Consider the following 23638-nt stretch of genomic DNA (forward strand, 5'->3'; position numbering starts at 1 on the left):
TTTGACATAGAAGTGTTGAAAACCAAGTGAAGCAGTTTTTTAAAGTTCTGCACTGTGCTGCGCTTATGCTGCCTAAATATTCAGCTACTCTCAGACAGATTGGTATTTTACCACATCTGAGCATTTAATAAGAAATATAATGTCAAACACCAAAATGACATGGTATTTTTCTTTTACTTTTTGAAAACTGCAACTTCCTCTTTCTGTGGTATTGGTGGCTCAAAATGGGTGGTGAAATGGTTAGAACTCTAAACTGTCACTTACAGATAAGCGTCAATGAGTCTTCCTGCATGAACAAAAACTCACGCAGCATATTTCAACAGTTTAATTAGCGTTAGCTTGCCTTACTAACTACAAAAGATAGCTACCATTAGCATTTTTAACTGGGATGACATCTATTTGTAACCACATTCCTGTCTTCAGATATAATTAGTATTCAAATTTCTTATTTAGCCATTTCTCCCAAATACTCTGTGATTATTTTTAGGCCTCTGCTCAGAAGTTGCATCTCCATAATGAAATGAGTATAGCTTTTTAACTACAAGACCTGTTTGGAGTATTAATAGAAAACCTTTGTAGTTATAGTAAAGGGAACACTTGTGAGGGCGTTCAAATGTGTAAATATCAATTATGTGTTACTAGTGAAGAATAAAATTGCATATAGCATAAATTAAAAAAAAGTTTCAGGCTCACCTAAAAAAAACCAAAACACTAGGGACTCAGAATGAATGTGAATATCCTTTGGAACGATCCAGATGTAGCTCTAAACCTTTATCAAATCATAGTAGAAAACATGAACATAATCTCTTTAGGGATCAATTCTGATATATGGAAGCAGAACAAAGTTAGAGAGGTTTTAGGACAAGCAGTTCAGGCCATTTTGTCACAGCTGGGCATCATCTGTCTTCAAAATCTGCTAACTAGGGGACCTCTGATTTTAAAAGATTAAATTGAGATTTAAAGAGTACCATTAGACTCTTTGGTGGTCCATCATTAACGTTAGACTAACATCATTTTGTGATGTTACTGTCTGTTGTCTTGAAGCCTTATTATGTTGCATTTGAGTTATTTCTGAGTTAAACTCAGAAAAGACACATTATCTTTATTTAATTTTTTTTAAATTTATCTTCACAACAGTCTTAGATTCTAACACATTTTTAATTTTTAAATTTTTCTTTAGAAACATCTTAAAATTGTCCTGTTATTTTATTTTTATCAATGCACACAGGTTTTTTTTTCCTGTTTGATTTCAGTTTATTTATGTAGCCCAAATTCACAGCAAACATTTCAAGGTATTTTAGAGATATAATCTAATGTAATGCAATACACTTTAATCTAATTATGTTCTTCAGTCACAGACATTTTCAGGTCTTCATAAAGTATTTGACAGGGCTTAAGTCCAGTGGACTGAGTCACTCCAGATTATTTTCACTCTCAATTCATTGTAATTTTTCAGGGTCCATTTTCCTTCTATTATGACTAGTTTCCCTGCTGCTTAAAAAAAACAAAACAAAAAAAATCCAGAATGCAGCCTATACCTGTGTCTGACCTTTGTCTGCTCTCTCTTCCATAAAAACCTGTTTGGTAGGCTTTTATCCGCAAGATGACTTTAATTATTATATATATTGACAAATGACTTTGCATGGTTGAAGAAAGTCTTTAATCCCTAGTTATTTAGTTTGACTGGACAGCCAGATTAGGTGTGTTGGCAGGCATTCATGCCTTGACACCACCTCTTTCGCAAGTCAATGGATAACTCTTGTTTGGATTGTATTTATAGTAATATGCCTTGTAAAAGCCCTTTTTTAATGTTGTCTGAATGTAATTAGACACAGGTGGTTTCCAGTTCACAGATTTTGTATGCATAAAATTCGGTGTAAGAGAGAGAGAGCTTTGTTCTCTTTCTCAAGCTTGACAGCATGTGCACGTATGTGGATTTTTTTGATTTGGTTCAGTTAAGAAGCCATTTGGAGTCTTTCTCTGCCACAATAGCTACTGACTTTACAAACCTATCACCTGTAAAATGAACTTGAGGCCTATAATGAGCTTCAGGGTGGTGTGGTTGTTAGCACCGCCGCCTAACAGCAAAAAGGTTTCCTAGTCTAAACCTCTAAAATGGAGTTTCTATGTTCTTTGTGTGTATGAGGGGTTCTCTCTGAGCACACCAGTTTCTCCCACAGTCCAAAAACATGATCCAAACCTGGAACTGGCTCCACAGGAGAGGAGACTAGACACCACAGGCTCTGCTTCCCATTTCCACTGGGAAATTCTTCTGGGAAAAACCAGACTAACATTTAAGGGCTTTGTATATGACAGAAAGAATTTCAAATTCTACTCTAAATTTAACAGGGAGAGAATAATGAGAGGCTAAGATAGGAGAAATGTGTTCTCTCTTGGTGGGTCAGCGCTTGGGCTGCAGTGTTTTGGATCATTTGAAAATTTTTTAAAGAGATGTTTGGGCATTTAGCTAAAATTGCATCACAGTAGTACAGCTTAGACGTGGGTCAACTTCTCAGCATTACATTGGAGCAGGATGATTCTGGTTTTGTTGATATTCTCTGAATAAAAGAAGACTGCTCTGGAGACCCATTTAAAATGGCAATCAAAAGGCTTATCCTAGTCAAAAGTTACTCCAATGTTTTTCAAAACAAAACTTGAATAATAAAAACGAGAAGGGAGAATACAAATGCATATTTAGATAGCAAATATCTGAGGTTCTGAGGTCCAAAAACAGTTAATTCAGTTTTGTATGAATTCAGAAAAGAAACCTACGGGTCACCCAGGCCTTAATGTCTCTTAGACAAGCTTTTGCTGTAAGTAACCGATTGGTTTTCTCAGATTTTATTTAGAGATAGAGCTGAGCATCATCAGCATAACCGTGGAAATATATGTCATGCTTCCAGATTACCTGAAGGAAGCATATAGAGAGAAAAGAATTGGTCCTTGTCCAGAACTCTGTGAAACATGATAACAAATTCTGCTAAGTACAGATGCCACATTATTTACATGTACACATCGAAATATGTTAAATAAATATGATTTAAACCAGTCTCTTTGCATGCATTGATATGTAGAGGTGGAGGCTGAAGAGACATGGTTAACTTTTCAGCACTCCATCACATATTTGGTTTCCATTTTTCTGGTTTTCCTTGGGGCCTTTTCCATTTGAGCTTTTTAGGTCCATTGCAACCAGGCTCTGTGCAGTTGTATCTCATTTCCTGTTTCCCTGCATGACTTTGTTGTTCCTTGCTGCAGCTATGTTGACAATACAGAATTCCCCCAAGTTGGTTGCACTTCCTGACCAGTGGATGGTCAGGATGCAATGCAATCATTTGGTGCTTTTTAGAGAGCCACAACATGCAATACAGTTAGCTGCAGAAGGAAGTCACAGTGCACTGGCCCAAAGTGACATGAGGAAGTTACACAGCATTGTGCATAGCATGTGCTGGTTGTTGAAAAAAAAAAAAGGGGGGGGATTTGAAGTAGTATGGTAATAAGAGCATCTTTTTTCCCTTCTTTTGCTGTCTCATGGAAGGAAATAAAATAACAGCTGGACCACAGGTTGCAGGGGGGGCTTTGATGGCAAGTGGGGGTTAACAGTGCAGTGGATGTGTTCGAATATTAAAAGATAATACTGCTGCACGGTGGTGTGGGGGTTAGCATCGCAGCCTCACAGCAAGAAAGTCACTGGTTTGAACCTTGGCTGAAGAGGGGTTTGAACAGTAGCCTTTCTATGGTGCTCTCTCCATGTATGTGTGGGTTTTCTGTGGGTACTACAGCTTCCTCCCACTGTCCCAAACCATACATTTTAGGCAAACTGGTCACTCTAAATTCTCCCTAGGAGTGCCTATAAGTGTGAATGGTTGTTTGTTTCTCTGTGTTGGGCCTGTGATAGCCTGGCGATATGTCCAGGGTGTACCATGCCTCTTGTTTGCAAATTGCTGGTATAGGCTCCAGCTTCACCGAAACCCTGAATTGGAATAAGTAGTACAGAAAATGAATGAATACTGCTGACACTAACGAAGATGTGTAAATTAAAAAACAAAACTGTTAATTAAGATAACCCCGTGGTCTTGTGCTGTAGCTTTAAGTCTTACTTCAATTATAACTGTGAAATAGAATTCAAACTTTACACTGAATCTCAAACGAGAGTTTTCTCCCTATTTCTTTTTTTAAAACTCCCTTTTAAACTTTGCACATACAGATTCAATTCTGCAAACTGTAGTAAGAAACTATAAATGCCAAAACACGAGCAAAACTGTGGAATATGTCTCAGCAAACCTTTATCTCAAAAGCTGAGAGCCATTAAAGCCTTCAACAGCATTTCACAACTGTGACATGTTGACACTTTATTTCCACATATTTCCTGAGAGCTAGCTTTGCAGTTATCTTCCTTGTTTTGACTTCCTCTTTGCTGCGTTGAAGTTCAGTGGTCAAACTAACTGTCTTGTGCACAGTGTCATTATTGTGAATGCTTATGAGAGGAAAGAAGAGTGCCGCTCTCCAACTCATCTACTTCAGCATCAGCAGGTAATGGATTGGCATCTAATATCTTAAACACAACAAAAAAGTATGAAATATGTATACATAATAAGTGTATTTGTGAAGTATTTTTGAAGTGGTGTCAGTGTCTTCTTCATTTATTCTACAGAGCCATCTTTGATGTTGCGAGAGATCAGGCCCCCCACTTAGTGTGTTTGACAAGCTGAGTTGGACACTCTGTATCAGTGAGTGTCAGTTTGTCAAATACCCCAAGTGAGGTGTCACTTACCAACAATTTAAGGTCACTCCAAGTCGAGTGAGCAGCCATCTGCAGAGACATCCACCACAATGAGGAAACTGAAAACTCTCAAAATACTTTTTTAATGCATTTTTTTAGAGTGGTTATCTCAGTTATGTTGAAGACATTACAACTGACCCAATAATCATTTTTATCCAAATATTATGTTTATTAAGAAGAAATCTTGGGATTTCAAATGTACAAAGATGTTATACTGATGTCTGCTCTAGAAGGAAAACCTTTTTTTGGTGACTTATTGATTTTCAGCACAGCAATAAACTGAATGTGATGTTTAAGATAATGCCGGTCTCCAAAAATAAAAATTCATTGTAGGTTTCTAAACTATGTCCTGTGAATTCATGTAGCCCAAAAAATGAAAAGTGTCTATATGGGATCAGTTTTTATTGCAGCAAAGACTGGAAGAATGATAATGTATTACTAAGACTTTGGCAAATTGTTGAGAGATGTCCCTCATTTGCTTTCCTAAAAGTCTTGTGAATATGTCCTCTGCCTGCCAGCACACGGAGCCACGTGTCAGACGACTTGGTCAACATGTAGAGGTGATGAGGGGATCCCACTGAGTCACGCTGCATTTCAGTGATTCTCTGTATTTGTTAACATGGTCTGCTAAAATGTATTATTGGTGATTAAGGTGAATGATCTGTTAAGTGTTGAATTTAAAATTTGAAGCTTGTGCAGATCAAACTGACTCAAAGTTTTCATCCAACTAACTTCTCAGACACTTATTGGGTTGCTTTGCATTTCCTGCAAGAACAAATGTCAGCCGGGCGTTATGTGTCGCCACATTAATGGCAACATTCTCACCAACGGTCTAATATTTATTTGCACAACCCTAATATTGCACTAATTGAGGTTTTACTGCAATAATGGCTTTGGAAATTCATAAATTGCATAATGTCAATGGACAATAGGCGCAGCTGCTGCTACTTCGGTATCTCAGTGATTATGTGACAAAGTTCAAATCGTATAGCAGCTGCAAAAATGAAAGCTATTCATTTGTACATTGAGTATTTGCATTCAAGACTCTTTATTGTGGGTTTTAGTGAGACAACATTGTGTGCATGATACACAAAACCCATCTCACTGGTTGCTAACTTAAACTTTTTTGAAGGCTATCCAAATGTCAAGTTGTACTGTACTCTGTAACAAAGTTTTGTCTGGTTTCCAAGGCTTTTAACAATATTTTCAAATTAAGATTTTGACTGGAGTAGGTCTTCATCACACAGTTTTCAAGTCAGCTAAATAACCTTAAGTCTATAAAAGCATCCTTCAGAACAAAATCAAAGATCTCCCATTTTGTACATCTCATAACTCATTTATTTTCCATGTAGTAATTTGTAAAAGTGAGGTGAGTGTGCAAAGCATTGATAAACTGTGCATTAGTCTTAATTTCTGTGTTATTGAACCTTCTTTCTGAAATGAAATCAAAGACAATAAAACTGCCCAACACTGAGTATCTTTTAAAAAAGGAGAAGAAGAAAAAAGAAGTGTGGCTGTCTACTCTACAAACTTAATGTTACACATTATATGTATCACATTAGGTTATAACCCACACCGCCAAGTTTCTGATTAAATGTTGACCGACATGACACTACATGCATTTTTTTCTTCTTACACGCCTCATTCTGTTCTTTTTTTTTTTTTTTTTTTTTTGCATGGTCTCATCTTTCATGTGTTGTTGTAATTCAGTTGCCCAGTCAGTGGTGGCAATGCTCCATTCTTTGATTTACTCATGAGGTCAGACTCACATCAAAGATTCTGTATACAATTAATGCACTTTGTTAGCAATTTCTATGAAAATTATAATATACTATGAGCACACTGATAAACAATCAAAATTCACTTATAGAGCTTTGTAAACCTTGTATGACAATTCATTAACAAGGTTTGCACCTCACAGCAAAGGCTGCAGTCTTTCTGTGTGGAGATTGCACGATTTCCCTATGCATGTGTATTTTCTCGCTGGGTACTCTCACTTCCTCCCATAGTCCAAAAACATGTCTGTTAGGCAGGAGTGTTGGTAGACATAGGGCTACTACTGGGGCACTGGGCCCCCCCCAATTACTCAGATCACTTATTTTTTATCATTAACACCTGGGGTGTTTACAAAATAAGCAACATTATGTTCCATCTGCTTCCCTTTGCTAACCCAACTGTTACTGCTGCTGCTTCCAAATAATTGCTGTTGAAAATTAAACCTCTAATAATAATAATAAATAATAATAATAATATTGTAATAGTCTTTGTGATAAATGAAAGATCTTCCTTTTTGGGTGTTGTCAACCAAACATGATTAAATGTATGAATCAATATGGATTCAAGTTAGAAAATACGCACTTAGGTAATGTCATTTTAATCTCTCTCTCTCACACATAAATTTGGAGGTTTGCTAAAAGTCAGATAGTCAGACTTCAATCATATTTATTTATATTTGCAGAAAAACATTATAATTAGTGATTGTTGGAAATGTGTTTCAACAAATATGTTGTTTAAAAAGGATTATTTTGAAATTTATTCTACAGTAAATGTCCACTGAGTCATGATTTGTATTGTACCTGCTGTCTCACTGAACTTTCTGGAAGGACACCTATCTCACACCCAGTACAGGTGTGGACTAAACCATTGTGCATTGTTTTAAAGGAATGGAAGTGGCTTCAGAGAAAATCCATAATTATTGTAAATGGAGAACTCAGAGCAAAGTGGTGCTTGTGTTTGAATTTACATATTAGTTTTCTGCCCTTGTAACTGTTACATCATCTTATTCTTTATTATTGTTTTATTATTATGATCAATTTCGCCCTGAAAGATTGATGCCTCTTTTGTTTCGGTAAAGCCTCTTTCCACCAGCAAAGCTTTGAACTCCATTTAGATGGCAAACTCCTTCTCTGTCAGATTACTGTAAGAATTATCCACACTGACAATACCAAGACACCACCAAACTTTTATTTTAATATATTTAACCACTACAAAACACTCATTTTACTCAACTGGACAGAGAGAACCAAATTATTAATTAAATATAATACAAAATATCATGCAAATTTAATATAGAATATATTAGCCAAACATTAATTATGAAATACATAACAAAATATCCTACAATGTCAAATTCCAAAATAGATTAAAGAAAATAACAACACAAATATACATAGAATATATATAAATTTTGGAAATTACACACACACACACACACACACACACACACACACACATATATATATATATAGTGATTTTCCCTCCACATTCGTTGTTTTTTGACAATATGATTTATTTCTATGTCCTCCTTGATGTTTTTGCCTTTAAAGTCAAAACAAAAAAACAAACAGAAAAAAAACCAAAAGAATTACAGAGCCCTACATGTATTAAAATTCAACTGTAGTGTATGATCTTTATTAAAAACAAATATTACCCGTTTTTTTAAGAGTGCAAGAATGTTGCAAACACATTTCACCAACTCTCTGGGCCCCCCCTGTTTTACCTTTAGCCTTCGTAGAGACGTGGTCGCATTTGCACAATCACAGTAATCTATTTTTTTTTAAATATCTGATTTTAATACCTGTAACTTATGATTTGATAATGTCAGAGCAGTTCAGATCAGGGTCCTGTAATCTGTGCCACATAAAATACATATTGGCTGGGAGGAATCGATGCACAAGAAGCATGTCTTTAAAGTAACAAGGATCATAATAATCAATGTTGCTGCCAGGAATGTGAAGTCCTGCTGTCCTTACTCCAAGATGGTGTTCAGGACGAAGTCCTGCCTTGGCCAAGCACATTCCCATGTAAACATCATCAATAGGAAGAAAGGGGATGTGGTGCGACATGTTGTATATGATGAAAGCTGTGTAGCCGGACAAAATGAAGCCCCCGCCACCACAGTAAGGAGGGTATGAGTCTGACTCATGTACCTGTACTGGAATGAAATATTTACTCGCTGGAATCCTAATGGGCCCCACATACTGGATCAGATGGCCAGTAAAGAGATGCTTGCTTCCATTGTTGTCCTTAAGGTTTTGGAGATACTCAACCATGTTGTCTGTGTTGACGAAGACATCGTCATCGCCGTTGAACAGGAAGTGTACATGTGGACAGTTTCTGTCCATCCATTCGAGGAAGAGTATTTGTTTCAAGGTGAGGTTGTAAAATGTGTCACTGAAGTCCCACTGGAGAATGTCATTGTTCTCACGTTGCTCCAGTTCAAGGAGTTTGTTCAGTCTCTTCTTCTCAAAGCCGGACGACGTTGTTCCTGAGATGAAGAGCCTTCGGATCCACACACCATTATGCAATCTCTCCCTGGCCCAGGTGTTGCGCAGCACCTCTCTGCGGTCATAGTTCCCTGGAGAACTTTTAATGACTAGAAGGAGGAAGACATCTGCAGATCCATTTGCCCCTCCACATTTATCCGGAATGTCCAGGAGCATCGGAAAATGTCGACAGTGGCAGTAGTACAGGAAGTCCTGTATATTACCAGGAAGTAAGTTGAAGTTTGTCACATTGGCAGCGGACATGTTTTTTTGACACTTTGACCAGTTTAAATTATCAGGAGAACTTCTGTTTGGTGGCTTTGTTGGACTTCCATATTTCTCCACCTTGACTTGTCTGAGCACACGTTTCCAAGAGAAATCTTGAATAAAACAAAGATAAAAGACCACAAGAAGAACTCCCGTCACCATGGAAGTTCTTGCTGTGAAAACTCTGCAGTAGAAAGAGAAGATCTGTTATCAGAAATAACTTTTAGTAGGATGCAACTACTTAAGGAATAAATTTAGGTAAACATATAGATTTATTCATATTTGTTTGTGTTTAAGTGAAAAAAAACCTTTTCATGCCTTTGTAAATTGTAAAACTTTATTATTTTATTTGTAAAGGAATGTTAATGGAGATTTATCTTTTCATTTTTAATAAAAGATATATTTAAAATATATTTATTTTATTTACCAATGTTCACTGAAGTTACAAATGTGCAATAATACAGTTTCACCCATGTATATAGTTCTTTGCTCAGCATACAATTTATAACATTCAGTCTAACCACAGAACAAAAACAGAAATGACTACCAGTAACAAGTAAATCTAGAAAACTGGCCCATCAGGTTAGCCCATCCCCTTCTGGAAACAAAGATTATGACATTATCACTTTTTAAATGTATCTCAATAAAGAGACACAGTTGATGAGTTTGTGTGCTCTCTGGCATTTACTAATTCATTTCAGTGCACACATTTATACAGATAATTTAATAGTGAAAGTGATGGAACCATAGGTCTCCATTACAAAAGCATGATGAATTTCAAACCTCTTACTGGGAAATGTAACCTGTGTGTCATGTTACAGGCTTCTGTTCAGCTGAAACCTTTAATTCTTACAGATTCAGTAACTCTTTTTTATAATCTGAGAAGAAAAAATGAAAACCAAAAATCTGCAGCTTTCTTTGAATATGTAGAAGGGGAGGATCAGTGGAATTAGTCAAGTGAAAGGCTTAGTGAAGTGAGACTTACATTCAACATGAAACCTAAGAGTAAACCAGCTCTGCTTCCTATAAACGTCAGCTAAATGACTGTCATGTCTTTGTAAGGACATAGATTACCTCGACACTTGGAATAGACATTCCTGTTCCTTTCAAATGAATTGTAAAATACTAAGCTGGTAATTCCTTAACTTTGTCATGTTATCATATCAGAATTTGAATTTTTAACTTAGCTTTCCTTACTTTAAACAGGGAAATTAAATGAAGTCAACCTTTGAAAAATTTAACGAAGAAACTTTGAGCGCAGTTACAAACTTAGAAAGTCTGTGAAAGGTTGAATGTTTCTGGTTCTGAGTGTCTAAAGAAAGACCTGTGTGTAAAACAAAACTTAGGTGATTGAAAGACATACACGCTTTCCTTGTTTTGTAAAATTCAAAGCAAATGTCCTTTGCCTTTGTTTAAGTGTGATAACACTGACAATCTAAAACAGCAGAAGCCTACCAATATGTTGGGCTAAAAAGGGAAATATCAGTAAGATTTTTTCTTAAAATTAATATTAATTTCCATTCTCAGTCTCTGATTAAAATATTTAAGATGACAAATCCAATAACCATAAAGAAGAATCTAACTTATATAATATAACGCATATAAGTATTAGATCATATTACTTATATATATATATATATATATATATATATATATATGGGTGTTGTAAAAATGTCAAGCTACACTAGAGAACTAGTGATATGCATATACAAAAAATAAGACCTTTGCAAAGATGGTGACAAGGCACAGAAAGCTGAAGTTTTTCTTACAATGTGAAAATGAATAAATAAATACAAAATAAAAATATAAACAAATAAATAAAATAAACAACTACATCATCTACACCAAATACCTTGTCGTTCTCATCTTGGTGGAGCAGAGCAGTGCCTGTGTACGTGTGTGTGTGTCTTCCCGGTTGACTGACGCTGTGTGAAAATCCTTGGCATGCACACTGAAACTGTAATGATTTGCTGAAGGTTTTTTTCCCCCTGGGTTAGGTCCATCAGGCAAACAGGGGCATAATAGTCTCTATGAAACTCTAAAAATTTAAGTGTTTGAACAAGTAAAAGCTTTGTTGATTTAAAACTTTACTCTGACACAGTTTCCTGAAATTATAAACCAGTGGAGGTTTGTAAAAGAACAAGCACTGCCTGACCAGGCAAGAGGAGAAACGTCATACAGAGAGAGAACAATGGTCGGGTTTAGTTTCTCCCAGAATCTGGAATTGAGGCTGACCTTGTGAATCCTGAATAAAAACCTTAAAAAAACGAATGAATCAATATAAGTTAATATGTTTTATTGCAAATAATTATAAAATTACACCTCTCCTTAAAGAGTGCTTGTATGTCCCGTGAGGCTATCTTACAACATGCACACTTAGAAGTCTTGTTGCTTCCCACATGTCCCACAGGTAAATGATAAATAATTTAAATTCAATATGTCACGATTTAGACTCTCACTCCATAAAGGCTTCATGAGACAAAACGATGATATAAGTCATTAATAAAAAAATGCATGTTGTGACATAATGACATTTCTGACAATTAAGGCAATTGAAGCATCATTTTTAATCTTTTTAAACTCCCAGCTGCTAAACCTGTAAGCAAGAGCTGCTGGTCCGGTTTTGAACTGCAGCTATCAGTTTAGTTGTATGTAAATTTGTTGAACACAGGGAGGTTTTATCCGATATACCTTTCTAACAGGAAACAAAACATAATGAAAATGAAAAATATTCTCCCTATGTGAGATTGTAATGTTACACTGAGATTTCTTATTATTCTAATTTTCAAGCTAACCTTGATCATCTCTTGATCCCATGAAAACATAACTTGCTATGTCATGATGACAAATGACAGCAGGTGGTTTTCTCAAGAGAACCGAAAGCTGACTTCTAAAAACAGAAGTCAGAACTTCATTCATTTATGTGAAGGAAGCTCTGGCACATTTAATATTAAATCTGCCAAATTACTGCTGCCAAAAATGAATTCTTCAGTAATTATCCACTGAGTCATGACTTGTATTGTACCTGCTGTCTCACTGAACTTTCTGGAAGGACACCTATCTCACACCCAGTACAGGTGTGGACTAAATTATTGTGCACTGTTTAAAAGGAATGGAAGTGGCTTCAGAGAAAATCCACAATTATTGTAAATAGATAATTCAGAGCTAACTGGAGCTTGTGTTTCCATGAAACTACATTAGTTGAATAGACATATTAGTCTTCTGCCCTTGTAACTTACATCATCTTATCCCTCACTGCTGAATGGTTAACTCCTGACATTAAACTGGAGCACACGCCCTAGTAAAAGAGGTCTCGTGACACCTATGATGTTAGGCCTGTTATGACTGATTGATTCTGGGATAAGTTCAAGCCCCCCTGCAACCCTAGACTGGATCAACTGGGTTTAGAAAATGAATAATGTTAATATTGAAGTCAAATATCATTTACATAAAAATCACAGGTCTTTAGATCTTATTAGTTTTGGATACAGCAACTAGGCTTCTACTGTCCTAAGACGTCACCATGATATCTTTTAACCTTGTTTAAACCTAACTTTACTCAGTGTATAAATTTACAGTTCTCTATCAGCATTTCAGACCAACATAATATCACCATTTGACATAGCCCACTGCCGTATTTTCTTGAGTTTTATTTTTATTGCTTTTATTGTTTTGCCATCTTTATACAGTGTTGATTTTGTCATTGGTATTAAACTGCTGTAAAAGAACCCCAGTAATTGTGTCCTGTGAGGTAACTCATTTCCCAGGCTACATGTGTTTGTGCAACAGTGATCAAAGCCAAGAATATGCAGGATTAGAAAACATGAGTGAATAATTACTGATTACAAAAATATCACTTTTACAATTTTGCTTTACTTTTTATATTTGATGATCTCTTATGATTATTTTTGTGTATATATATATATATATATATATATATATATATATATATATATATATGCAGTGTTGGGGTAGTTATGCTACACAAGTAATTAGTTACTAGTTAGTCATTACTTCTGTAAATTGTAATGAAATTACTTGTTACTGCATTTGAAAAGTAATGTCACTACTTATTACTTTACCATTTCATATTTCACTATGTAGACATGGACAAACATCATAGCTGAATCATCACTGCCCTTATAGTGTTTACTGTATATTGTAATCAAAATGGCTTTGAAACCATAAGAACAATATTCCCGTCTGTGGGAAGAAATGGCCACACTTGTCTCATAATTATTTTATCTAGTATTTTTCTAAACCTGGGCGATTCAATAGTCGACAGGGGGAGCATGTCTCCTACAATGAACCCTGCAACTAGCTTGTTAATTTCTGTCTTACCGGCTGCTGTGCTCCAGGAAATGTTGAAAAACACTTAGCTTGTTATGCCAGGTCAGCTGCTCAAGGACTCTTTCAACTGACCGGCGAGCAGAATCTTTTGCCACATGTTAGGACTGAAACTGGACTGAACTGAAAATAATGCGAATATCGCCACTGACCAAAAGCCTGTATCTACGACTCTCCAGCTTAATTTTTTGCTCTCTCTTTAGTTGGCGCACAATCACCAACGTCACGCAAATCGATCTCTATGGCAACATGCCCAGGCAAGCACGCAGGCAGCAGCATGTGCGCACCACTTAAAACAGATCAGAACTTTACACATAGGCAAACACGGCTCAAGTAACACAGAAAAACACATTACTGTAGTCCAGTAAAGTAATTTCATTACAGATATTTTAAGTGTAACACACTACTTCACTTCGTTACCCAAAGTAATATCGTTACTGTAACACACTACTTTGTACTCCAACACTGTATATGTCACGATAAGCAGACTAGACCCACAAAATATATCAGAGACCTTAGGATTGGCGTAAATAAGATTTACTGAGTTCAGGGGAATGTCTCAGGGTTGTAGACTCTGGTCTTAGGAAGTCAGCTTGTCTGTGAAGGCAGGAGAACAGGGGTGAGAACTTTGAATACTCAGGAGTTAATGTTTATAGGTAAGATCACAACGTACCAGCAGGAGGGATGGAACCCAGATGGGGGTGCTGCAAGAGAAAGAGCCGTTCAGAGGAACCTCAACTGGGAAGCTGAAATAGAGACTGCTGAGCTAGAGGTTAGTGAGAATGACAGAGGGATGTTACGCTGGGTTTCCCTGTCTGGGATGAGCACTTCATAAAGTCCAGTTAGTCCTATTGATCCAAAGAGGAGTGAGTAATGTCCATAATCGACCCAATGGTCGATTCACGACGACCCACCAGGCTGATCCGGATGGCAGCGATGGAAACGGACCAGCAAGGTAGGATCCACAATGAAGCGAGCAGGAACCCAGGAGCGCTCCTCCTGACTATACCCCTCCCAATCCACCAGGTACTGAAGAGACCGACCATGGTGGCGAGAACACAGGATGCGGTGCACCGTATAGACCAGGCTGCCCTCAAGGAACCAGGCGGGAGGAGAGGGTCTGGAGGAGGGAGCAAGAGAACAGGTGAGAGCAGGCTTAACTTTGGAAACATGGAATGTGGGATGGACCAGCAGAGCTTTAGGCAGCCGAAGTCGCACAGCAACAGGATTTACCACTTTGGTTATGGGGAAGGGACCAACAAACCGTGGGGCCAGCTTCCTATTCCTATTCTCCACATGCAAAGGAAAGTCCTTCATAGCCAGCCAGACACGCTGTCCCACTTGGTAGGAGGGAGCCACTGATCTCTGGCAGTTGGCCGCATTCCGCAGTCTGGTACCACTGAGAAGTCTGTAATAGCGCAGTCCTAGCTTGGCGCCATGCACGATGGGCTTGTGCAGAAGGAACCTAAACCTCCTCCTCTTGTGGCTCGAATAGTGGAGGCTGAAACCCGTTAACCACCTGAAAAGGTGTGAGACCAGTGGCTGAAGAAGGCAAGGAATTGTGAGCATATTCCACCCAAGACCGATTCTTAGCTCACGAGGACAGGTTCTCGGAGCACAAACAACGAAGACTGGTTTCCAGTACTTTCTGACCGGAGGAGAGGCTAATGTAACACCCATCAGACGACAGAACTCAGCCCAAAACCTGGAGGTGAACTAAGAGTGCTGGGGCATCAATGGGATGACCCGCTCAGATCCGACAGATTGTTTGGCGAGAACGCCGCTTTTAAACACATTGGTGGAACCAACAAATCAGAGTCGGGTCGCCAAAAAACAAAAATGTTCCAACCTGATAACCAATGATGATGTGTGGCCTCAAACAACTTCTGCTGATTTTGTGATTCTTTTCAGCTGCTTTAGACAGCAAATTCAAGATGCATCCAATGGACACTGTTACACTTTGCAGACTGCAACCTGAAAGAAATGCATACAAAATTATGGCTTTATAATAATAATAATAATAATAATAATAATAATAATAATAATAATAATAATAATAACAATAACAATAACAATAACAATAATAACATAATAATCTTCTTCTTCTTCTTCTTCTCCTTATTATTATTATTATTATTATTGTTGATAATAATAATAATTATTGTTATTATTAATAATATAAGTTTTCTACTCTCTTATCTGGAGTCGGGTCGCGGGGGCAGCTGGCTTAGCAGGGAAGCCCAGATTTCCTTCTCCCTGGTTCACATTCACCAGCTCGTCCAGGGGGATCCCGAGGTGTTTCCAGGCCAGCTAAGAAATGTAGTCCGTCCAGTGTGTCCCTGGTCTTCCCCAGGGCCTCCTCCCAGTGGAACATTCCCGGAATACCTCACCAGGGAGGTGTCCAGGAGGCATTCTGACAAGATGCCTGAGCCACCTCATCTGGCTCCTCTCAATGCGGAGGAGCAGCGACTCTACTCTGAGCCCCTCACGGATCACAGAGCTTTTTACCCTATCTCTAAGGGAGAGCCGGCCACCACATGGAGAACACTCGTTTCAGCTGCTTGTATTAGCGATTTCGTTCTTTCGGTCACTACCCACAGCTTGTGACCATAGGTGAGGGTAGGAACGTAGATTGACCAGTAAATTGAGAGCCTTGCCTTTTGGCTCAGCTCCTTCTTCACCACGACAGACCGATGCAGAGACTGCATCACTGCAGACGCCGCACTGATCCACCTTTCAATCTCCAGCTTCATCCTTCTCTGACTTGTGAACAAGACCCCGAGATACGTGAACTCCTCCACTTGCGGCAGGACCTCATTCCCAACCCAGAGAAGGCACTCCACCCTTTTCCGGCTGAGGACTGTGGTCTCGGATTTGGAGGTGCTGATTCTCATCCCAGCTGCTTCACACTCAGCTGCGAATCGCTCCAGTGAGAGCTGAAGATCACGGTCCAATGAAGCCAACAGAGCCACATCATCCACAAAGAGCAGAGACAAAAACCTGAGGCCACCAAATCAGATCCCCTCAATGCTTTGGCAGCACCAAGAAATTCTGTTCATAAAAGTTATGAACAGAATCAGAGACAAAGGGCAGCCAAGGTGGAGTCCACCCCTCTGGAAATGGATCTGATTTACTGCCGGCAATGCGGACCAAGCTCTGACACCGGTCGTACAGGGACCGGTGTCAAAACTTGCTATGTCATGATGACTGCTAAATACTCCTGGAGAATAGATAATAATTTGCATGTACTCTGGCTTTGTACACCAGTGGAGCAGTTCTGGTTGGGGGCCATGGAGGAGCTGTCAAAGAACAGCATCCCGTAATCCTTCTCTGTCAGATTACTATAAGAATTATCCACACTGACAATACCTAGACACCTCCAAACTTTTATTTTAATATATTTAACCACTGCAAAAAAAAAACAAACAAACAAAAAAAAACATTAATTTTACTCAACTGGACAGCGAGAACAAAATTTATAATACAAATATCATGCAAATTTAACACTGAATATATTAGCCAAACATTAATTACATAACAAAATGTCCTAAAATGTCAAAGTCCAAAATAGATTTAAAAATATATACTCAATATTAGTGCTGGGCAACGATTAAAATTTTTAATCGCGATTAATAGCATGACATGCTGCGATTAATCGCATCGTTACGCGCAAAAAGTCTTTCCTTTAAAAGAAGGCCTACAGCTATATAAAGAAAATGCAGTAAATTTTGGTTTACTAACACACATCAGGGTTGTTTAACCTGCGACTCTGGACCTTCCACAATGCCTCTAAATGCGTGGCTAAAATATTTTCTTAAATCTATCTTTCTTGTCATTAGGTTGGAAACCAGGGACTTTTTTTTTTCTTTTACAGCATTTTCCACAAATATCTACATCCCTTAGAAGAAAGTCTGTCTATCCTCTTTTTATAAAGGTTTTATGTGTTTCCTTTATTTTAAAACCTTAAAAATTAAAATGAAAAATGTGGTTCTTCAAAAATTACAAGTATCCTATGGTGGCTCTTTATTAAAAATATATATTAAGTTTCCTTTTTGAAAAGTCTGGTAACATTTGCGTCTCTAAACCAGTTTTATTTAGCTGGCTGAGGGAAAAATGGCTCTTTGGATTGGAAAGGCTGCAGACCCCTGCACTAAACACGAGTGCTCTGATGACCACGGGTACCACTGTTTCCTTCACTTTCCAGGCCTTCTCAAGTTCTTCTTTCAGGCCTTGGTATTTCTCCAGTTTCTCATGTTCCTTTTTCCTGATGTTGCAATCGCTTGGTATTGCGACATCAACGACAACGGCTTTCCTCTGCTGTTTGTCCATCACCACAATGTCCGGCTGGTTTGCTATTACCATTTTGTCAGTCTTTGGAGGTGTGTCCCTCATTGACCTCGGGGCTTCCAGTCTGTACTTGGTTATAACGCTCCTTGTAAGCTTTCCCTGCCAGCATCTTACACCCTGCAATTATGTGCTGGATTGTCTCAGGGGCCTCTTTGCACAGTCTGCACCTGGGGTCTTGTCTTGTATGGTAGATCTGGGCCTCTATTGCTCTGGTGTTCAAGGCCTGTTCCTGTGCAGCCAAGATCAGTTCCTCTGTGCTGTCTTTCAGTCCAGCCCTTTCTAGCCATTGGTAGGATTTCTCAATATCAGCCACTTCATACATACATATATATATATATATATATATATATATATATATATATATATATATATATATATATATATATATATATATATAGTATCTTACAGAATTGAGTACACCCCTCACATTTTTGCTAATATTTCATTTTATATGTTTCATTATATATTTTCCCTCCACATTCTTTATTCTTTTACAATATGATTTATTTCTATGTCCTCTTTAAAGTTTTTTTTTTGTCTTTATAGTCATCTGTAAAAAAAAAAAAAAAAGAAGAAGAAGAAGAATTACAAAGCTCTACGTGTTTTTAAAATTTAAAATTCCACGACAAATATTACCAGTTTTTTAAGGGTGGAAGAATGTTGCAAATGCATTTCACCAACTGACTGAAAAGCAAATCTAAACTGTCATCTTAGTTGTAAGCCGCGTCCCATTTTGCCTCTAGCCTCCATAGAGGTGTGGTCGTATTTGCACAATCACACTCATCTCTGATCACTCCTCATTCCTCCAATTCTGCAAGGTGATGCAGTTCAGTGGGTTTATTGTTTTAGTTATTTTTTTTGGAACTTCTGATGATTGTCAGCTCAGTTTGCCTGTAAAAGCTGTAGGAAATTCTCTGTTGTGTTTCTGTACAGGTGTGGCAGTTGGTTGTCTGGTGTTAGGTTGGATTGAAGGGTCATTGCCTTCTATCTATTGAATCTTTGTCTCCTCCTTCTTTTGTTACTCTCCTTTTGACTTCTGTTCACTGTTCTCCTTTTTTCCCTGTCCCCTCTGGTCAGGTCCAGCAAGATTATATAAAATCCATGATTCAAAATAAATAAATAAGATTAAAAAAATATCTGACTGTCAAGAGGAGCCTTATACCCATAATGCTTCCCTTTGCAAAACAAATTTGTTCGGCACAACACAGCAGCCAGACCATCATTCTGCCTGCTATGATGCTGGAAGAGACAGGTAAAAAAAAGAAAAAAGTAAACATAGATCATATAAAAGCAAAGTTTCTGCTATAGATTGTATTTGATTTAAGAACACCAAAGAAAATTGTGTGCTATTTTTAAAGCCAGTTAGATTTTGTACTGTCAGAGCAGTTCAGATCAGGGTCCTGTAATCTGTGCCACATAAAATACATATTGGCTGGGAGGAATCGATGCACAAGAAGCATGTCTCTAAAGTAACAAGGATCATAATAATCAATGTTGCTGCCAGGAATGTGAAGTCCTGCTGTCCTTACTCCAAGATGGTGTTCAGGACGAAGTCCTGCCTTGGCCAAGCACATTCCAATGTAAACATCATCAATAGGAAGAAAGGGGATGTGGTGCGACATGTTGTATATGATGAAAGCTGTGTAGCCGGAGAAAATGAAGCCCCCGCCACCACAGTAAGGAGGGTATGAGTCTGACTCATGTACCTGCACTGGAATGAAATATTTACTCCCTGGAATCCGAATGGGTCCTGCATACTGGATCAGATGGCCAGTAAAGAGATGCTTGCTTCCATTGTTGTCCTTAAGGTTTTGGAGATACTCAACCATGTTGTCTGTGTTGGTGAAGACATCGTCATCGCCGTTGAACAGGAAGTGTACATGAGGACAGTTTCTGTCCATCCATTCGAGGAAGAGTATTTGTTTCAAGGTGAGGTTGTAAAATGTGTCACTGAAGTCCCACTGGAGAATGTCATTGTTCTCACGTTGCTCCAGTTCAAGGAGTTTGTTCAGTCTCTTCTTCTCAAAGCCGGACGACGTTGTTCCTGAGATGAAGAGCCTTCGGATCCACACACCATTCTGCAATCTCTCCTTGGCCCAGGTGTTGCGCAGCACCTCTCTGCGGTCATAGTTCCCTGGAGAACTTTTAATGACTAGAAGGAGGAAGACATCTGCAGATCCATTTGCCCCTCCACATTTATCCGGAATGTCCAGGAGCATCGGAAAATGTCGACAGTGGCAGTAGTACAGGAAGTCCTGTATATTACCGGGAAGTAAGTTGAAGTTTGTCACATTGGCAGCGGACATGTTTTTTTGACACTTTGACCAGTTGAAATTATCAGGAGAACTTCTGTTGGATGGCTTTGTTGGACTTCCATATTTCTCCACCTTGACTTGTCTGAGCACATGTTTCCAAGTGAAATCTTGAGTAAAACAAAGATAAAAGACCACAAGAAGAACTCCCGTCACCATGGAAGTTCTTGCTGTGAAAACTCTGCAGTGGAAAGACAAGATCTGTTATCAGAAATAACTTTCAGTAGGATGCAACTACTTAGGAATAAATTTAGGTAACCATATAGAATTATTCATATTTGAATTTGTTGGTCTTTAAATGAAAAAAAAAGATAAAAAAAAACCTCTTTCATGCATTTGTGAATTGTAAAAAACAAACAAATCAACAATAAACACTTGGATCTTATTTTATTTGTAAAGGATTGTAAATGGATATTTATCTTTTCATTTTTAATAAAAATAATTTTTTTAATTTATTGATCCGTGGGGTCCAGCATGGATCAACTTACCAATCTCCACTGAAGTTACAAATGTGCAATAATACAGTTTTACACATTCATTTAGTACTTTGCTCAGCATACAATTTATAACATTCAGTCTTAACTACAGAATAAAAAAGAAGAACAAATACCAGTAACAAGTAAATCTAGAAAACTGGCCCATCAGGTTAGCCCATCCCCTTCTGACAATCTAAAACAGCAGAAGCCTACCAATATGTTGGGCTAAAAATGGGAAATATCGATAAGAGTTATTTTTTAAAAACGTTTAATATTGATTCCATTCTCAGTCTGTGATCAAAATAAATATGTTTACATATCCAATAACCATCAAGAAGAATCTAACTTATATGTAAGTATTAGACATTTCAACTAGAAGTTTTTTTACAACGTGAAAACGAAAATACAAAATTAAATAAAAAATTACAGCATCCACATCAAATACCTTGTCATCTTGGTGGACCAGAGCAGTGTTTCTCTCTCTCTCTCTCTCTCTCTCTCTCTCTGTGTGTGTGTGTGTGTATCTCCTCAGTTTACCGACGATGTGAAAAAATCCTTGAAAGTATGTGAAATTTTCTTTTTGATTTTTCCCCCCTGGGTTTGGTCTATCAGGCAAACTGGGACGTAGCAGTCTCTACGAAACTCCATATAATTTAACTGTTGAACAAGTTAAAGCTTTGTTGATTTAAAGCTCTACACAGTTTCCTGAAATTAGGACCGGTGGAGGTTTATAAAACAACATAATTGTCGGATTTAGTTTCTCCCAGAATCTGGAACTGAGGCTGACCTTGTGAATGCTGAATAAAACTTTAAAAAACAAATGAATAAATATGTAAAAAAAAAAATTTATTGTCAATAATTATAAAATTACACCTCTCCTTAAAGCCTCCCCGTGAGGCTATCTTACAACATGTACACTTAGAAGTCTTGATGCTTCCCACATGTCCCACAGGTAAATGATAAATAATTTAAATTCAATATGTCACGATTTAGACTCTCACTCCATAAAGGCTTCATGAGACAAAACGATGATATAAGTCATTAATAATAATAAAAAAATGCACGTTGTGACATAATGACATTTCTGACAATTAAGGCAACTGAAGCATAATTTTTAATCTTTTTAAACTCCCAGCTGCTAAACCTGTAAGCAAGAGCTGCTGGTCTGGTTTTGAATTGTAGCTATCAGTTTGGTTGTATGTAAATTTGTTGAACACAGGGAGGTTTTATCTGATATACCTATCTAAAAGGAAACAAAACATAATGAAAATGAAAAATATTCTCCCTATGTGAGATTGTAATGTTACACTGAGATTTCTTATTATTCTAATTTTGAAGCTAATCTTGATCATCTCTGGATCCCATGAAAACAAAGCTTGCTATGTCATGATAACAAATGACAGCAGGTGGTTTTCTCAAGAGAACTGAAAGCTGACTTCTAAAAACAGAAGTCAGAACTTCATTCATTTATGTGAAGGAAGCTCTGGCACATTTAATCTTTAATTTGATCAATGCATTTAATCAGTGTTTGGATCGGGCTATAGTCTTCTGGTGAGATGATTATGTAAATTTATGTGTGCATAATCATGGTGACATATTTAGTTATTTTTCATAAGCGGAGCAAGTGAAAGCATGTAGATGTTAAAAATAAAATGAAAAATTTTAAGAGATAGATGTACTTTTTCAAGCTGCTGTGGTTTTCTGGTTTGGTGATGGCAGGGGATTTAGTGGATTCAGTCAACTTGGACCAAGTATCACTTTCTCTTGTATGAACTTAATTCAGTTGTTTGTTACCTGTTGAAAAAAATATTTATACTTATTTTTTTCAGACTGCACTGTCATCAACAAACCAGAAAATTAAATGAGTTTTGGGTGGAAACGGTGCTTTATATCAACTACAGCTCCAGCTTGTTATTAGGATGTGCTATTCAGTGTCCCGGCCATCAAATTCAGATTAGCTAATATATTTAATCAACTATAGTAATGTTTTATTTGAACTAAAAATCTTTTCTACATTCCTAGTAAAAGAAAATCTTCCCAACTACAGCAATGCATGATGGAATAAGTTGCTAACAAAAGAACCTAATCTTTGAGCTAACCTTGATCGTCTCTTGATCCCATGAAAACAAAACTTGCTGCCATGATGATAAATGACAGCAGGTGGTTTTCTTAAGAGAAATAAAAGCTGGCTTCTACAGATCGACTGAATGGTATCATGCAAAAACAATCTTTGTGATCTTGAGATTATAGGATCAAATAAATAAATGCTGGCTGCTCTTGGCCTCTGAAGAAAATCATTGCATTCGGTTTTATTTGCATTGTCTAGTGTTAGCTGGAGGTTATACACACTCATTTTTATATGAACTGGTGTAAAACTTTTCACTCACTATTATTGTATTTCAGGGATAATTTGAATGAAACATAAATAACTTGCCATATAAGTTGATGCAACAGAAAATAAGGCTACTTACTGTAAGCAGTATGGTTTTCTTATGCTAAGTGGTGCATCATGACCCCATTCATTGTGAATGTTGCACTCTGTGTCACTCTGACTTGTGCCAAAAGGAGCCAAGCATCCTCTTTTGGAAAGATTGTTGAGTAAGGCAGAAAGCTGAAGGAGGATTACATGTTCCCTGCCTGCTATCAAGAAGTCATTCAAATAAAAAAAAAATCACAGGCTCACATAATTACTTCTTTAGTAACTGGCTGAGCATCATTATTAAGTTCACTCATATGGCATGTAATGACACCTAATTGTGGAAGACGTTTCTTTGAGTAGATGATTTTGTGAGTTAGATATGTCTAAAAAGTAGAGACAAGATGAAAGAAAAAGGGAGTGCTGTG

The 23638-nt window shown here is 37.5% G+C and overlaps 2 protein-coding genes across 2 annotated transcripts; both read right to left on the minus strand.

Annotated features, from left to right (window-relative positions):
* Nucleotides 1-7730: 7730 nt before the first annotated feature.
* Nucleotides 7731-11248, minus strand: LOC121653860 (N-acetyllactosaminide beta-1,3-N-acetylglucosaminyltransferase 3-like). Its single transcript, XM_042007588.1, has 2 exons — nt 11165-11248; nt 7731-9496 (listed from the first exon to the last, which is right to left on the minus strand). The coding sequence occupies exons 1-2, from the start codon at nt 11176-11178 to the stop codon at nt 8365-8367; spliced, it is 1146 nt and encodes a 381-aa protein (XP_041863522.1). The 5' UTR covers nt 11179-11248; the 3' UTR covers nt 7731-8364.
* Nucleotides 11249-19351: 8103 nt separating this feature from the next.
* On the minus strand, nt 19352-21273 carry LOC121653859 (N-acetyllactosaminide beta-1,3-N-acetylglucosaminyltransferase 3-like). The gene is made up of 2 exons (XM_042007586.1): nt 21240-21273; nt 19352-20499 (listed from the first exon to the last, which is right to left on the minus strand). Exons 1-2 carry the CDS (start codon nt 21245-21247, stop codon nt 19359-19361), a joined length of 1149 nt encoding a protein of 382 aa, XP_041863520.1. The 5' UTR covers nt 21248-21273; the 3' UTR covers nt 19352-19358.
* Nucleotides 21274-23638: the final 2365 nt, after the last annotated feature.

Source organism: Melanotaenia boesemani, chromosome 15 (genome assembly GCF_017639745.1).
Source record: "Melanotaenia boesemani isolate fMelBoe1 chromosome 15, fMelBoe1.pri, whole genome shotgun sequence".
NCBI lineage: Eukaryota > Metazoa > Chordata > Actinopteri > Atheriniformes > Melanotaeniidae > Melanotaenia > Melanotaenia boesemani.